This window comes from Sminthopsis crassicaudata, chromosome 2 (genome assembly GCF_048593235.1).
Source record: "Sminthopsis crassicaudata isolate SCR6 chromosome 2, ASM4859323v1, whole genome shotgun sequence".
Classification (NCBI taxonomy): Eukaryota; Metazoa; Chordata; class Mammalia; order Dasyuromorphia; family Dasyuridae; genus Sminthopsis; species Sminthopsis crassicaudata.
In genome coordinates this window covers 614,162,581-614,181,436 of record NC_133618.1, presented here as the reverse complement: position 1 = coordinate 614,181,436, position 18,856 = coordinate 614,162,581, and the positions used below count along the sequence as shown (strand labels likewise).

The 18,856-nt window shown below is 35.0% G+C and overlaps 1 protein-coding gene across 2 annotated transcripts in view; it reads right to left on the bottom strand.

Moving 5' to 3' along the window:
• Positions 1 to 323: 323 nt before the first annotated feature.
• Positions 324 to 18,856, bottom strand: part of ERCC6 (ERCC excision repair 6, chromatin remodeling factor) — a 110,710-nt gene continuing 92,177 nt past the window's right edge. Inside the window, exons 13-21 of one of the 2 annotated variants that reach the window (XM_074296099.1) lie at positions 18,201 to 18,419; positions 17,600 to 17,710; positions 17,328 to 17,447; positions 16,707 to 16,801; positions 11,094 to 11,239; positions 10,352 to 11,005; positions 7,977 to 8,181; positions 6,084 to 6,162; positions 324 to 4,904 (exon numbers count right to left, since the gene is read on the bottom strand). In XM_074296099.1, the coding sequence (XP_074152200.1) occupies positions 4,494 to 4,904; positions 6,084 to 6,162; positions 7,977 to 8,181; positions 10,352 to 11,005; positions 11,094 to 11,239; positions 16,707 to 16,801; positions 17,328 to 17,447; positions 17,600 to 17,710; positions 18,201 to 18,419 (2,040 nt within the window). In that variant the 3' untranslated portion in view covers positions 324 to 4,493. The remainder of the gene's footprint in view (positions 4,905 to 6,083; positions 6,163 to 7,976; positions 8,182 to 10,351; positions 11,006 to 11,093; positions 11,240 to 16,706; positions 16,802 to 17,327; positions 17,448 to 17,599; positions 17,711 to 18,200; positions 18,420 to 18,856) is intronic. The other variant, XM_074296100.1, reaches the window with a different exon arrangement.

The following is an 18,856-nucleotide window of genomic DNA, read 5'->3' as shown; positions in this document are numbered from 1 at the left end:
AAATACTGTCTGTCATGCTTTGCAAGAGATTTCATCTATTATGGCAAAGTTGGCTAGCTTATCTTAATGTTAGAATAATCTTTCTATATATCATTCCTTTGTGTGAATGCTGTCACATTTTAAGTTCTCTGAACACCAACTTTGTCTTATCTTTGTATTTTCAGCACATAGGATACAATAGGTACTCAATATATATTAAGTAAATCAATCCGAGAGAGCCTGTGATGTCTCTTCTAGCTTGTTTTGGGTAGGAACTGCTCTATGAAAGACCTTTGCTCTCCCCTTTAACAGAATAGAAAAGTTCAATAACCAGAAACCAGTAGTTTTTAACAAATCATTTATATTTTTGTCCCTCAAAAAAAAAAAAAAAGTTCTTTAGCAAACAGGCATCAATTTAGAAACTGGTGGCTATTTATATCTCATCAGTAAGGACTAACCTGAATAAATACAATTTCAAGATTAAATCCTATTAGCATTCATTAGCAAAAAGTACATCCTAGACTTCTGTATACATTAAATCTGAACTTATTTTTTTAGACTTTGAACACATGTATCCCTATACTTCTGGACCAACTTTGCAGCAATTTGCAAATATTCAGCTCCCATCAGTTTACTCAATCACAATTATTGAATGTATGATATTCTTGATTTACATTTTCCCTTCTCCTCTTAAATTTTTATTGATTTCAAAGGAAAAACTGCATAGTAGGAGATGGCATAGAAAAGTTAGGGAGGATAAAGCTACAAAGACTAAAAGCACAATGTCTGAAACACTGAAAAAGACAATGACATAAGTTTCTACTTAAGTAAAAAAAAAAGTAATATATTCTTAAAAGAACTGCTTTATATGTAAAACTGGAAAATGTGTGTTAATGGCTTTAAACTATTACAAAATAAAGGAATAATTTTATAGGTTATTTTCAAGAAATCAATAAGCATTTATTAAATACCTATTTTGTACTAGATACCATACTACGTTCTCTTAGAGCACAAAGAAAAAAATGAAATAGTACCTGCCCTCAAGGAATTTATATTCTAAAGGTGAAATAACATGCACAGTGATAAGCAAATACAAAATATATGTAACATAAATACAAGCTAATTTCAGGAGAGGAAATCATAAGCAGTAGAGGGGCTTAAGAAAGGCCTTCTTTAGGAAAGAGGCAGTGCTAAGTTCTTCATCTGAAAAAGAAATTAGGGATTCAAAGAGGTTGAAATAAAAGGGGAATGCATTCAAGGAACAGATGTCAGCCTGTGGAAAACCAGAAGCAAGAAATGGCATGTCTTGGGTAAAGAATAGCAAAGAAGTGTTTAGCTGGACTATAATAGATTGTGTATAAAGGTAAATAATATGTAGAAAGTACAGAAAAGAGCTGTAAGTCAGATTGTAGAGAGTTTGAATTCCAAAAAAGGACTCTGTATTTGATCATCAATGCAATAGGGAGCCACTGTAGTTTTCTGAGGGGGGGGAATGGTCCCAATCAGACCTGTGTTATAGGATTATCACTTTGGCAGCTATAAAGAGAATGGATTAGACTTGAGGCAAGTAGAGCAATAGGAGACTACTGCAGTAAAACTAGGCAGGAAGCGAGAAGGGTCCAAATTAATGTTCTGACCCTATGAGAAAAAAGAAGAGGATAGATGTGAAAGATATTACAGAGAATAATCAACAAAACTCAGCAACTGACTGGCTATACTGAGTGAAGAACAGTGAAGGGTCAAGAATGACTCCAATAATGGCTAGAATCTTACCCCTCCACAGAAATAAGGAAGTTAGAGAGAAAAGTTGGTTTTGGCAGAAAGATAATGAATGGTGTTGAACACATTAAGATCACAAAAAGATAAAAAATGTCCAAGACAGCTGCAGGATGTACTCTAATTGAAAGAGTAGAATAGGATGATGATGACCTCACAAACAGGACTAAGAAAGACCACAGGTAAAAAGAGAGAAAAGAGAATCCGGGGTGGGGGAATAATGTTCAATAGCTCCAAAAGCTGAATATTAGTAAGAAAAAGGGCCATCCAACTTGGTAATTAAGAAAGCATTAGAAAGCCAGGAGAAAACAATTTCAGTTGAGTAATGAAGTCCAAAGGCAGACTGCAAAAAGTCTACAAAGAGTGAGAATGGGAGTGGAAGCAAGAAGAGGAGAAGGGGTTCATGGGACAATGGTGTAAGGGCTGTATAAGGGCTGCATGAGATATGGGAAAGCCTTTATGTGTCCACAGGTCACACAAGAAGAGTCAGTAGATAGGGAGAGACAATGGAGTATCTCTTATCCACCTTGTGTGACTGACCTTTGGGTTCCTGTAAAATGAAAAGGTTGGCTTCAATGGCCCAATCTACTAAGGTTGGTGAAAGGGGATGCCTATGAGGACATCTGTGGAGAAGCTGGGAGAGGAGATCCAGGTCCCAAGAGGAGGGGCTGGCCTTGGTGAGGCAAAGGACAGCAGCGTCTTCATCAGAATGTAAAAAAATGGAGAGGATGAAGATGTGTCAAAGACTATTGAGAGGAAAGAAAAAAGAAGCTCAAATAAATGGCTCTTTTGTCAGCAAGATAGGAGGTACAGTCCTTGTGTAAGGTTTCAGAAGGAAAGGAGATGAAGACTTGAGGAAAAAAGTTGGTTTGAAACAGCTGCCACAAAGAAAGTGACAGTGAGTCAATTAAGGAAGAGTGAAAGGGATGTTCTGGATCAGTGAGAGCCAAGCTGAGATGGATAATACAAATAAATCTGTAGTGGAGCGGGTTGATATAAGTTGCAAGCTTTCCTCCAGCATGTGAACAGAAGTCAAAAAAGAGACAGTAGTGGTAAGCCCAAGGACTAAATCTGACAAATCATGAGTGGCTACAGAGCAAGGGATCTGAGAATAAAAGACAGTGTCAAGTTGAAATTATTTGCTACACCCAGGGTCAAGATTGAGAAAGGAGAAAGTGAAGCATTTGAATACCATTAGTAAACATGCTTAATACAGTAAGTGAATATAAATACACAAAATACACAATAAAATATGTAGCAAAATCTATATACATTTCATTGCTGAATTTTCATAAGAAAACAAAAATCAAGAGATTCCACCAAAGTACAAACTTTCTATTATGAACCAAATATACGTTCAGCACCTTTCATCTTTATTAAGCCCTTTAATTTGTGAGGCATTATTGCCATGTTTACAGATAGTTAAACTGACAATTTAGTGACTTGCACAAAGTCACAGTAGATCAGTAGAAGAAGAGAAATGAGAACTTTAACTCCCAGTTAATGATAAAAACTTGACAACATTTCTAATTAGAAGAAAAGGCTATGGTTTTACTCAGGTTTACTGTAAAAACCAGAAAAGTAATGAGCTTAAAAAGACAATCTGCATGTTTGGGGAAGGAAAAAAAAAACATTCATAGCTATTATATTTGCCCTGAATATTTTTGTTTTATAAAAATATTCCAAGTATCAGGAAGATAAGGCTTATAAACTTCATTAGGTTCGCCCTAACCCTAGTTTAACTGCTTAAGGTTTTAGGACTTTCCAACCCTAATTCAAAGAGCCACTTGGCAATGCTTTTGTCTGAAGCAAATGCATTATAAATGTAGTTTCTGATAAGTTTCTTCTAGCTTTGTAGGAACTATAATGTATTATCTACAGTTTTCATTCTATAGTACTAAAAATACTTCATAATTTATGGGGAAAAACAATAGTAGCAATTCACAAAATTAGTAATAAAATGGTTTGGGGAGAAAATTACTTTTCTTGATGATAAATTTAAAAAACACTTCAAAACTGAATATCAAAATAATTATTACTGTAACATATTAGTAATCTAATTTGTGAATTAAGACTGATCAAATGTGACAAAAAGTTTTTGGACCAATAAAAATAACATAGTATTCTTGTCACCCTACTTCATGAGCTTTATAAATAATAAACTATCATGTTTTCCCTGATATTCTTTCATGAAAGCTCACAAAATGTACAGAACAAAGGAACTTCAAGACAGAAGTGTTAAGTCCCTGAAGACAAACATGGATCTTACAAATATGCAAAGGATATATATCAGATCCTAGTGTGAGAACTTCCTACACCAATTTACCTCAGTAGAGCTCAATTTCACTTAGTAGAAAAGTTCTAGGAAGTGGTCACCTGAGGAACATGGAAGTGAAGTGATTGATCCTGGGGCTCTGACAGTGAATAAAGGCCAGAGGCAAGATGGAACCACAATTTTTCCTGATTTCAATTATACTATGCTGCCTCTCTGCTTCACAGTTCTTATTGCAATTTTCAAAAAATATTTTTTAATCAGCATCATAACTCTTAGCCAGCATCATAACATTAGTTTCAAAAATTGGATAAGTTCTTCTTTAAAGCTGCGGTTATGAGGTAGATTCAATATAAAATAAATATAAAGCGGTTTGTGTTTATATCATTTTCTCAAATTCTATACAACATATATGTTAAATAAGACTCATCCACAAATTTCAATGATAAAAGATTCTTGGACTTAGTCAGCAGAACTCAGGCTTCAGCTTCCACACACCTTCACCATTCACACCTCGATGAAACGTGCAGAGATTTCTCAGCAGTTCTCGAAACACACATGACTGTGATGTGGATAACTTGGATTCAAATTCCTGCAGAATCTCTTGTGTGCTTGCCTGTCCATCAACACGGGCCTGGAAAGCTATGAAGTTTCTCATTTCTACCAAAAGGTCATCATGCTCTGTTACAGTGGATAGTGGGGCAGAAGCCTGCTGAAGATTCACATTTTCATTTTCTGGTCTCTGTGATAAAGTAAGATGGTTTCTAGTTCTCATGCTCGCTAATAGCGATGATGAAGCTAAAGCACCAGATGAAGATTCTCCATCTTCTGTTTTCCCACTAAAATGAGTTTGAGTGGCATTTTTTAGATCAGGATCCTAAAGAGATTTTTAAATAAAGTCAAAATCTGAAAGCAACTAAATCAGTTAAACCAAAACATCTTAAATTTAATTCAAAATGCAAAAGGCAGGCCAAAAGAAAAATAAAATTGCTAATTTTATTCTTTAAACCAAAGTCTACCTATGTTCCTAAGCAAAATCATGAAATTGGAGTCAAATCCAGATATTAGAATTTTTAAATTCAGTTTAACAGAATGACCATTTCCCCAAACTATATCTTAAGTACTGAATTTTGGAACCTTGGAGTGTCTGTACATTAAGCCAGAAAATTATCATCACCACTACTAAAGTAAGAATGGTCAAAACACATTAGGTGCTGTAGCAACAAAGAAAAACTTTCTGGGAAGCCTTTGCCCAACTTCTCACTGTTAATTATATTCAATATATCATCTTTTTTTCCCCCTGAGGCAACTGGGGTTAAGTGACTTGCCCAGGGTCACCACTAGAAGTGTTAAGTGTCTAAGATCACATTTGAACTCAGGTCCTCCTGACTTCAGGGCTCGTGCTCTATCCACTGCACTACCTAACTGCCCCTTCAATATATCACTTTTAACAATCTTTGGGGGTTTCTACCATCTTGTATGAAATGGGGAATAACCAATATTTTACAATGATACATTGTTCTGGCAAAACAGTTAAGTTCTCTTATCAGTATTGTTCTAAAAATAAGCCATATCCCTAAAATGAGATCTCATTTAAGTGGAAAAAAAATGCATACCACTCACTGAAAAAAAACCAAAACAATTAAATTTACTTGGTGATTTTGTGTAAATAAGAGACTAGAAAAAAAAGGAGGTCTACATGTAGATAATTCCTCATTTGAGGTGACTGAGGACAGAGAGGAAAAACAAAAATTGAATAAAAATCTATTTTCTAAGCTATCTTTGGGGTTTGGTAACTTCAATTTTTTAAATTATGAAGATGCTTGCTCAACTTATCTTTCATAGAACTGACAGAAATACTTGAGTGAATAGCACTCTAGGAACAGTAACACATTTAATAATTTAAAGATCAAGTGATTTCTGACACTCATATGAAAAAGTTCTGTAAACTGCAAAGATCACACATTTGAAGAATGTACCAGCCCCCAAAATAACCAAGTGGAACATGTTCACTCATATCCTATCATGCCCCACAGAGGTACATAGGATTCATTACCTGACCCTTCTCTTTTGTAGGCTTTGAAGAAGGCTGAGGAGCAGGCAAGCTGGGATTCCTTTTCTGCCCAAATCTACTCCTAAACAAGAGAAACATTTGCATTTAGTGTTTTGGAGCCAAAATATCCAAACAGCCCCCTCTCAAGAATTCCTTTGGGGAATTTTCAGTTTCCTGGGGATCTGAGGTGGGGTGGGGAAAAATGTCTGCCTTGTTTCCCAGGTGGCCCTCTGTAAAGAGCCATTTTCTGCTTTACAGTGATATAAAATGTCCACAATCAAATGGGGTTACTAAATTAAATCTAAATCCTGGTGGTATCTACCTTCAACACCAGCTCTGTCATTTTAGCTTGGGTATGTTCCTCTCACAGAGCACATAATCTCATCAAAGAACCAACCAGCAATTATTAAAGGCTTACAACGTGCAGGGCACTGCCAAATGACACAAAGAACCTGAGAGACTAATGCTAGAGCTACATCCTGGGAATCTTTTCACAGAAGTTGTAACTGTACCCATGGGAGATCACCAACCAACATGGATAAGGAGAAAGGAAGAGAAGATCTAGCACAGAGTCTTGAGGGACCACCATTGAGCATGGCATGGATCAGGACACAGCCAAGGAAACTTTGCACTGACCAGACAAGAAGGAGGCCAGAGGGCAGTCACTAATCCCCAGAGAGGAAAGAGTATCTAGAACAAAGCATGTAAGGATACCAAATGTTACCCAGAAACCAAGAAGGATGAGGACTGAATGAAGGCCATTAGATTAGAGTCAGCGATTAAGAAATCACTGATACCTATGAGAATGTTACAGAAACCAAATTGCAGAGGGTTTAGAAGAAAATGAAAAGGAAGTAAAATCATTGCCTGTAGATTCTCCAGGAGTTCAAGCTGAAAAGAAGAAAGATCTAAAAGGAAAAGTAAGGGGCATGGCAGAATCCAGGCTGGGAGCAGTGTGTTTGTAGGCTGCAAGGAAAGAGCCAGGAGACAAAAGCCTGGAAACCAGAGTGGGGAGATTAATGCTACCAAAGAGAAAAAGAATCAGAATGAAGTGTAGATGTAGAAGGGCTGGCCTTCACAAATAAAAGGGCCACTTCTTCTTTAGAGACTTAAGTGGAGAGCATCAGCAGAACATGAGATGAGGTCTATTTCCTCATTTTTTTTTTTTTCTGTGAACCGAGATAAAGTCCTTAGCTAAGAGGGAGAGGGGAAGAGATGGCATTAAAGACAGGGAATCAATTAGGGAGAAGAGGAGTATTGCCCTGCTGCAAGGAAGTTCAGTTTACATTAGAACAACTGATTATTGTAAATTGGTTAATGTTCTTACAAAATTTTAATTAATTATGCTCTAACTCCTGTCATCCATTTTTAATGAAGAAATATCCTTTTTAATAATAGTTTCTAAACTGAGGAAAGAAAATAAGCAACATAATGGAATGAGCTTCCTGGCTACTCTAATTCTAAAATATAAGTTGGGGGAAAATTGAGTACTTGCAATTCTACTTCTCAAGATCACTCAAATCCAGTCTAATAACAGACCATAGATGGTCAACTCTGTTTAGAAGACATAATTTTAGGAGTAGCAATTTCCACATTTAGGGTTTACGTATAGTGACATGAGATGATCATGAATTATCTTTCCAATAAGAATGTGACATTTGGAATTGTTTCAGTATTTAACAGGTTTGGATGATTATTGAGCCATGAAAATGAAGAAGCAACACAGTACGGTAGAAAAAACACTAAATATGGAGTCAGAGGATTCAGGTTCGAATCCTGCCTCTCTTACTTAATGATCCTCTTTAAGTCTGTTTTCTCATCTGTAAGGGAAGGGATTGTATTAGAAAGTTCCTGAATCTATGACCTGAGCAGTCTATAGGTAGTAAGATCTCTTACTTTCCTCCAGCTGGTGCACCTGACAGACCATTACTGCCCGTCCATGTGGGCACCCCAGAGACAGCACTCAAGCAACGCTGACGAGACATCTTCAGTGCTTTCAATGCATCCTGGGCTACTCGATTTGCCTCTGCTTCCACTAACACATAATCCGGACTGGAAGCCTCCATAATGGCATCATGTTTCATGACACTGTGAACTCCTACTAGTGAGACAAATCAAAACAACAAATTGAAATAAGAGCCCATGCTTGTACATCTGCTAGTCATGGTCCTGTCCATTCATTTTCAAAAGAAAGGTAAAGATCATGTGCTTGAAATTTTTTTTTAAATTCCCACAGGATACATTGAGGAAATCCTTTAAAAAAACCTGGAAAGTCCTCCATAAACTCAAGCAAAGTGAAATGTATTGTATACAAAGTAATAGCAATGTTCTAGAATGACCAGCAATAAATGACTTTGCTTTTCCCAGAAGTACACATCTATACTGAAGGACTTGCGATGAAAAATCTTATACATATCCAAAGAAGGAACTGATTGTGTCTGAATACAGACTGAAGTATTCTCTCTTTCTTTCTTTTTTAAACTTAATTTTTCTTGAGGGTTTTTATTTTCATTAGGGTAAGAGATTTACACAACTTGACTTCTATGGAAATGTTTTGCATAATTTCACATGTGGTTTCTTAAGTGTGTATGGAGATAAGGGAGAGAACCTTTAGAACTCAAAAATTTTAAAAAACAAATGCGAAGACAAATTTGTTTTAAATGTAATGGGAAAATATTAAATAAGTAAAATTTTTTAAAAAAGAAATTCTTTTAAAATGAATTTTGAATCTCTTGCTTTTATATAACATTATTTCCCAATACATCCTGTTCTCATCCAAAGAGCCATCTCTTTTAATAAACAATAAAAAATAGAATAAAAAAAATTCAATAAACCACAACAAATCAAATATATTCAATAGTATATGCAGTATCCCACAATTCTTCAGAACTGTTTGGTGATTATAATTATACTTCATTCACATCTATTTGTTATTTTTCCCATTTTCATTGCTGTAGTCATTGTGTAATATTTTCTTCTGGTTTTTACTTCATTATGTATCAAATTTATTTGTCCTTAGTGTATATAACACATTTAAATAGTGTCTGCCTCCAGAGAAAGGTGAACATTTCTCCCCCCCCCCCTGAGGCTGGGGTTAAGTGACTTGCCCAGGGTCACACAGCTAGGAAGTGTTAAGTGTCTGAGACCAGATTTGAACTCAGATCCTCCTGAATTCAAGGCTGATGCTCTATCCACTGTACCACCTGGTTGCCCTGAAAGGTGAACATTTAATATTTAGCTTGTTTGAATAGTTTTATTCATTAAATTAAAAAAAATTAAATCATCTGATTTTTAAAATTTAGCAACTAAACCTTATTTTTAAAATGCAAACTTACCATATCAAAATTTTGAAACTTCCAGCAAACTCAGTATACATACTTAAGATTTAGTTCATTACAATGAAATTTAATAATTTCTTAAAGATATATAGAACAGTTCTGAGGAATGTTCTAAGATTAGTTATTGAAGAATATACAGTCTTATTTGTATTGTTATATTTGTTTTTTAGTTAGATTTTTTCAGTTTTTCCTTCTTTCTTTAAAATCAGGAAATCTACTATCAAATCTAGCTCCTACCAGTATGACAAAATTTATTTCCTTTATCTCAAATATTCTTTGCAGTTTTCTGTTTCTAATCTGCGTTAGACTGGGACATCTATTTGTAACCTGTTTTGAACTGGGAAATCAGTGTCCCAAGCTTGTTATAAAACTGTGTCTAAAGTTACAGTAAACAGATTATGAGTGACGGCCCAAGGGCCTTCATCAAAGACCATTTACTTATATTTGGAATTTTAGCTATGTTCGGGATACCTGAAGCTGACAAATAATTAAGTCTGAAATTTTAAATCATAATCATTGGTAAGTTGCAAATTTAAAAAAAAAACATTAAAAACTGAATCATTTAAAATTAATTTCTTAGACTAAGTATAACATGCAAATTAACTGGTTACTATTTTTTTCACACAGCATCATAACCACTTAAAGTCTTGGCTATCTTTGTAAACAGTTTACTGCTATGAACTAAAATCCAATTTTTAAAAATTTCCATTTCCTCCAAGGTTTTAGAAAATAGTAAAGTAATTTTCTTTCTCTTTTTTTAAAGTTTGAAGACTACAACTATTTTCAAGGACAGAAAGAACTAAAGTAAGGAAGGGGAAATATTTGGGGATTAGGGTATGTACAATACTTTCTGCTACAAGCTTATTTAATAAAGAAATTGCTTCCATTTTCTGATTCTGGCACCCTTATGGAAAACCCAATGAAAAAAATTACCTGATCTTTTGAAAAGTTTTTCCAGAACATAATCGTCATGCTTTTGCTCATTTTCCTCTTTCTCCTCATCATGCTTCTGGTATTGTTTCTGTTTAACAAGGTGTGGAATGCGTGTTCCTTCAAATTTGGCATCTTTGGAATGTTTGGCTGTATGAGAGTTCTGCTTCTGTCCTTTGTGCTTTAGAGTGTCCTTTCCTTCCACAAAATGATGCTTTGTTTTTGACTTGTGTTTACAGAACTGGTTCTCAGTCTGCTCACTCTCAATGCTGCCATCTGGTTTGGCCTGTAAGCTTTTCTTCTCACAAGGAAGCTGCTTTGTGTCTAAACTTTCATCTCCAGTAGAACTGAAACTTTTAGTGAAATCCAGAGAATTTAATTTTTCCTCATTCCCTAAAATTGTTCCAGTCTTTGATGGTTCATCTGATGTGGGAAATGTATTTGTAAATGCACATTTATCTTGTATACGTACATTATCATCTGTTTCTTTTTCCTTGTATTTTCCTTGAAATAAATCTGCAGTGGATTCAGACATATTGGCATCAGATAAAGTGCTGCATTCTGCTTGGTTCACATCTTCTCTATCAGCAACAGGAAAGGAGTTATGAAATTTTCTTTTTGAATGATGTTTAGGTGCTTGAACATCAGAACCAGTTCCTAATTTATGGAATTAAGAAAGGAAAAAAATCCTTATATTGTATGAATTAGGATTATCCTGCTTTAAAGTGATTATTTTATACAATACCTGCAAAAATAGCACTAGTTTCAGTGCCTTGAGATTCATCAGGACTACTGAGAGTAAACAGCTCATAAAGATCATTGGACTTGAAAAAACGTCTTTGTTTGGGATCTTTCAGTATTCTGTTTGTCAAAAACTGCTTGAAGATTTGCCTAAAAATACAGGGAAAAGATTGGTATAAAATAATATTAAACTATACTTAAGTACATAATTCTTAAAATGCAGTAGAAGTCTATAATAATTTTACCCAACAGAGTTCTAAAGCAGTGGGTGAGAGGTGTTATATAATTACATTATTAACCATTACAGTCAATTAACTATAAGAATTTTTACTATCAAAACAATTATATTAACATTAACAGGCAAATGATATTCCATATTATTTACATTCTAAATAGAAAAAAAAATTCAGCTATAATGAAAAAAGTTTTTCAAATTCAAAGAATTTTTGAATTCTAAGAAGCACATTTTCAAAACATGAGGAGTCACTATAAAGGAATACAGTAGGTGTTTAATGTTCATTATTTCTTTACAGATTCAGAACCATACTTAATAGAAGAGGTCCAGAAGGATCTTCAAGTGTTCCTTGTAAGTACCAGTACTTTGCATTTAGACTTTCTGCTTTCTTTCTTTGTTCATTTTCTAAGAGTTTGAGTTCCAAATTCTTTCCTTCTCTTCTGTCCCTCCCCCACCTAGTGGGGGACAAAGCAAGCAACCACTATTCTTAGGAAGTCATGCAAAATCCATGTTAGCCATGTAAAAAAATAAAGAATATGAAAAAATATGCTTCAATACCATACTCAAGACTTTATAAATTCTACATTCAGAAGTAGATAGCATTTTTCATCATGAGTTCTTGGAATTCTTTTGGATCCTTTCACTGATCAGAAGAGCTAAGTCTTTCAGATGATCATCATTATAATATTGCTGTAATTGTATACAATGTTCTCTCCTGGTTCTATTCACTTCACTCTGGATCAGTTCATAGAAGTCTTCCCAGGTTTTTCTGAAACCATCTCACCTTATCATTTCTTACAGCACAAAAGTATTTTGTCATAATTATATACTATAAATTGTTCAGCTATTCTAATGGGTTATTAATTAATTATCTCTATGAGAATGATGCACAGATCTATGTAGCTAACCAAACTACTTTATATTTGCACTTATTTTCTTCATATTTATAATATATACATATAATTGTGTGTATGTATATATATATATATATATATATATATATATCCTATATATAATTATTTATATATTTGTTATCTTCCCCATTTGAATATGACCATCACTGAAAGCTCATACTATTTCCTTCTTTGTATTTGTATCCCCATTCTACGCTCTCATCATTTTACTCTTCTCTACCTATTGCTTGCCTGGTCTACCAGGGAAGAAGAGAAAGCCATTGCACCTTGCACCCTCCACCTGCCAGCTCAAGGATACACCAGCATAAGTGTCTTTCCCATTCCTTCTTTTTCAGCTAAACATTATTACCTAATGATGCTGCTAATCTCTACCTGAACTCATGCCTCAATGATTAACAACACCGCTCCCTCCAATCAAATGCTCCTCATCCCAGTGTGTCAGAACCCCTACCATGCAAATTTTTTTCTCTGTCCCCTATTACTCACTTATTCCCATATCTCCACTTACAGCCTATAAATCCCACTTTAAAGCTGGTCATCCCTTCCATTATACATTCTGAGAAGCTCTACAGGTAACCAACTTGTTTTTTCTTCAAACCATTTATTCACACATCCTACTGACACAGTTTTCCAATTCCAGCCCAATCATTTCTTTCTCTTCCTCAATAAACCCCAGTGGCTCCCAAACAGCTCCAATTACAAAGACACAGTGCTGTTTGGCATTCAAAGCTCTTCATAACCTAGTCTTCTCCTACCTTCCTTACACCTTCCTCCCCAATAGGTACTCCTTAATCAAGTGACATTGGCCTCTTGGCTGATCCCCAAACAGAGATACTCAGTCTTTTAGCTCCAAGCATTTTCTCTAGCTGTGCCCCATGCTTTGTGCTCTTGATCCTCTCTCTGACTACTGACATCTTTGGCTTCCTTTAAGTTCCAACTAAAATCCCATCTTTTACAGGAACAGTCCTTTTGAATTCCAGCCTCTCTACTATTTCCTATTTCTCCTGTATATAGCTTGCTCTGCATGTATGTGTTTGCATATTACCTCCTCTCATTGGACTGCAAACTCCTAGAGGGCTAAGCCTGTTTTCTTTTGCCTCCTTCCTATCTCCTGCACTCAACCCAGTGCCTGGCACCCAGTAGGACTAAATAAATACTTATTGATTGACTGATGACCCTGCAGCCTTTAACAATGCTGACAACCCTCTTTTCCTTGTCAGTTCTTCTCTAGGGTTTCATGACCCCACTTCTCCAGGTTCTCCTCTTACCTGTCTGACTATTCTTTCTCAGTATCATTTGCTAGATCTTTATGCAAGTCAGACTTGTGGACCATGGATATCCCTCTGATCCCTTTTTGGTTCTTCCTCAAAACCATTTTGCTTGGCAATTACATCAATTCATATGGGTTTAAATATTTTATGCTGAACTACAGCCTAGAAATATTCATCCATTCCTCCAGTCTTACATCTCCTACTGCCTATTGTTCATCTCAAACTGAATATTCTGTAGACATTTTAAATTCAACAAGTCCAAAAATAGTTATCATCTTTCCCTTTAATTTTCCTAGGGCTGCATGGGCACCCCCATTCTCCCAGTCACCTAGCTGACTCCTCCCTCTCTCCTGACACTTGGTCTCTTGCCAATGTCTGTTCACTGGACCTCTGTAATATTAAGCTCCCTGCTGCCACCACTCAGTTACAGGCTGTCATCATACAAATATCTCATGACCGGACCCTACCCAATGTCACTCACCAATGCAGCCTATTCTCCACTCAACTTTCAAACTGGCCTTCCTCAAGCACAGCTCTGATCACCTTACCACCCACCTCCAAGGAATAAACTCCAGAGGCTCCCTATCACCTCCAGAATCCATTCAAAACTTGTTTGGCTTTTGAAGCCTTTCACATCCTTGCTGAGTTCTTCCACAAAGAGAGGCTTTGCCCTCTAGAAGTTTGCAGTCCAATGAGAGGAGATAATATGCAAACAGATACAATGCAGAGCAAGCTATGTACAGGAAAAATAGGAAATAATAGAGGAGCCGGAATACTGTTCCTGTAGAAGATGGGATTTTAGTTGGAACTTAAAGGAAGCCAAAGAGGTCACTAGTCAGAACAGAGGATCAAGAGCATCAATTATTTTCTGCCTTTCCCCCAAATACTCTGCCACCCTGTGACACAGGTCCCCTTGCCATTCAATGCACAAGACACACCATCTCCCAACCAGGCATTTTTCACTGGCTGTCTGAAACACTTAGAATTCTTCTCCCATCTTCCTATTCCACCTCCTGGTCTCCTAGCTTCCTTCAAATCCCAGCTAAAATCTCACTTTCTACACACAGCCTTTTTTTCTTGATTCTACTAAGTGCTAGTGAGTTTCCTCCATGATTACTTCCAATTTATCCCTTATATAATTTCTTTGGTCATAGTTGTTTCAATGTTGTCTACTCCATTAAGCTCCTTGAAAAAGCTGCCTCTTTTTTTTTTTTTTTTTTTTTTTTTTTTGTATCCCTTGTACTTTACAGTGCTTGGCACATAGATGATATTTATTAAATGATTGCTATTTATTCACAAATCCATAAATAAAATCATTTTAAAAGTTTTACAATTTTGCAATGGCAAGTTAGCCTATTATCTTCTAGTTTAATTCTGTCCCAACTTGCTGTACATTTTTACTGTCCAGTCAAGATAGAAATATATCTCATGTTCCCTATCCAGCAGCTTATTATAAAATATGGACACTAGTCTTCAAGTAGTTAGCCCCAACTCTTTTGAATGGTTATAGAGTTGTGGATCTACCATATTCCAGAGCTTGACTGCAAACAGTACAGAGTGACATATTCAGGATTAGCAGGAGAAAGTCACCATCCATACAGAATTGCTTTTAAACTTGGACTCCAAACTTGATCTCCTCTATATTAACGGAAAATATTGTCTCATTAGTATACCTACATCCATCTATTTATATTTGACCTGATAGACATGAGGGTTAAACAAAATTATTTCTGTTGATATATTTTCCAAAAACTCAGATAATTTTGATGTATGGATAAAAGCTCCTTTAGAGGATAAAAACCTTTAAAATGGCATTTTGCTGTATCAAATAAATTATTTGTTATAATCAGCAAATAGTAAATATAATGAGATTTTATGTATATTTTCTGTATTCTTCAGTCTATACAGCAATTGAAAAGATATAGTGTATTATGGAATAATACTTACATAAACTTGCCCATTCTCCAACATGCCTGCCACTGATGATATTCTCAATTTATGTGTAGATAATTCTCATAAAAACCTTATGTAGATGGAAAGGTAAGCTCATAGACCAGTAGTTAATGACCTTTTTTTGGTCATTTTTTCGGTTATTAAAATTAGAGTGTTGATTTTTTTTCTTGAGACCTTTGGTAACTTGCCCTCTTTAAGATAATTTGTGAACTAAACCTTTACTATTATCATAACTGTGTCACCTCTACTACAAATATCCTCTATGTTCAACTTGTTCTAATTGAGCTGCTTTTCTTATTTTTGTTTTCTTTAGTACCATTCCTGACTCTGTTATGATGATAATATGTGATGGCTCTACTGAATTTGACAATGAAAAAATGTTATGAAAACTTTTAAAGATTTTTTCCATTTTTCTTCTGTTTATTATTCAATTTCCATTCTTTAAATATATACACATAAAACTTCCTAAAACTTAAAGGCATAACAACTATTCCAATAAAGTGGAATGACATTAAGATAACAACCTGTTCCCCTTATTAATTTAAATTTTATCTAAGCTATGAATTGGCACAGCTATTGGAAAACATTTTGAAAAACAAACTGAAATGCTAAAATGACCCTAGAAATCCCACTGAGACACCAAAGGACACCTCAGGTACATCAAAGTCAGAAGAGTCCTATTATTTATAGTCAATCTCCTCATGATAGCAAAGAACTAGAAACAAAGTAGGTTCCCATAAAATAGCAAATGCCTGAGCAAACTGGACTACATGGATTTAATGGCATATTTTTGTGACATAAGAAATGACTGTGATGATTTAGGAAAAAAAAACAAAAAAAACAAAAGACAGTGTTTGCTCAGGGAACAAAACCAAGGGAAAATTATAACAACGAAAATGGAAAGCATAAAAAGTAAAGGAATGATGTGTAATTATAATGAAAAGAGTTGAAAACTTCATTATAGAGGTAGGGGATCATGAATATAGAATAACATATACACAGTCATAGTTAATAGACTAGTTAGTCTTGCTGCCTTTTTTTTTTTTTTTTCTTTCTCTTTTAAAATTTTTGTTACAATAGGAGGTTTGCCAGGGGAGGGATATATTAAAAAATTAATGTAACAAAAAAGCATCAGTTTTTTTAAATTATGCTTCAAAGTCTTGGCAGATATGCTTTTGATATGATTCTAAATATAACCAATTGAGTTAGATAACAATGAGCAAATGATTGTTGATTCTGCTGACCTGTGATAAATCTTTTCTTCGATGGTACCTGCAGTCAAGAGCCTGTAAACAGTCACTTGTTTCTTCTGGCCTATTCTCCAAGCACGCTCTCGAGCCTATAAAGACAATATTTCATCTCAACTGAAGCTTAAATCAAAAACAGTAAGTAGTATCCTTCTTCTCATTCTAAAGTTAAAACAACATTTGAGAGAAATAAACAGGCCTATATGTCACGAATAAAGACAGGCAACTTATAAAATAAAAATTGTTACATTATGACATAAAACGTGCAGTTCAGCAATTCAAAATTTTATCAAATATATTCCACTATTTAAAATACAGCAAATATAGAGAAATCTTACATTAATGATAATTTTTTTTGATTATATGATTCAGGCAAAAAATATTTTCCCAAACATATATTAATTGTGTACAGCTCCCAAATTTCAGGAAATATTGCTATCCTCAAAACTCAAATATAATTACTTGTACTCTATATTGAAACAATCCAGTACATAGAGTTAAGTATAATTAAATTATAAAAACACATATAGAAATCTGAGCAGACACAACTAATATCATATTTCTTATAAAGTTAACATAAAAATAAGCTCCTTATTTTTAACTTTTACCATAACAAACCTGCGTGTCTGTGCTGGGATTCCAATCAGGGTCATAGATAATAACTCTGTTTGCTCCTGTCAAGTTGACTCCTATCCCACCCACGCGAGTGGTAAGAAGAAAGACAAATATGGAAGTGTCCTGTGGGCAAGAAATACATTTAATTTAATATTAAATTTAAGGTTAGTCACAAATGGTAAATCTAATTTTTTATACTAGTTAATATCCTGCAGAATTCTGGCAGTGTATACTATAGCAACTGTGTTCTATTTTACTGACTGATAAGATTTCACCTCATTGTATTTCGTGATAAGAGGCTGTCTTGAAGCTATTGTAGTAGTTCCATCCATCTTGAGATAGGAATATTCTCGTGCTCTAAGAAATACTTCAAGTAGATGTAGCATCTATAAGGGGATTAATGAAATAATACACAATAAATGCTTGTAGATATCTATGCATCTTATATCTTCCATTCAGAAGCTACAAGATAGACAAATATAACTTGTACAAGTAAAACTTGTACTGTATTGAGAGAGCTTATTGCACTATCTTTCAAAAAAGTTTGTTGATATTTTTAGTTCTTACATCAACCCTTGACTTCCAAATATGCTCTTCCACCCCTCTATTACTTATTAAATCAGCCCTTACAATAGCGAATTAAAAAAACAAAAAACAAAAAACAACAACAACAACAAAGCATTCCATATCCATAAATCCTCTACCTTTACAAAGAAGGGAAGTAATTATGCCCCCCAGATATATAAAACAAAGGCATTCTTTCACTAAATATTTATTCTACATTTATTTTGGATGATCACCTCCCTTCTAGATTTGTATTCACAGAAGTTAATCTTTAAGAATCATGAGTTTCTGATTTAGACCCTGTGTACTCACCTGTCTTGACTGAGAAAACAATAACACTCGATGACCCTGCTTGTGCCATATTTTTAGCAAAGATTCAACCACTATCATTTTTCCAGAGCGTTTCCAGTACCCAAACTGGTCAGCTTCCTCTAATTCATCATCTGGAACACCTTTTATAATCTTGGGACCTCCAGAGAAGAGATCAGGGTGGTTGCATATTTTTCGTAATGCTACAAGTCCTGAAAAAACCTGAAAAAGAAATAAAATTCTCAAAGCAATACACTTCCTCATACTGGTGTTTTACAAGAAGCAAAAGCAGATAAGATATTAATATGCAGGAAATATTAAACACAATTCTCAGCATCAGCAGTCACCCTTCTCAACTCATGTACTTTTTCTTTATAAACAATACCTAGTTTTTGTTACAAATTTTATCTGCTGCTGCTTCATAGAGCCCCATTTCATTTCTGTGGTATCTTTATTCAGTTTACTGATGCTTGAGCATGCTATCTAGTGGTAAATGAGGGAAACTGCATCCTGTTTTCTAAAAGAGTCCTTGTAAAAGACAATGGAATTGTTTTGAATACTTTTTCAGGGCAAGTGGACCAGATGTGGCCTTCTGGGTTATGGCAAAAGGGCTGAGGGGCGGAGACAGAGTGTGTTTTGCTTTCATTATAGTCTGGCCC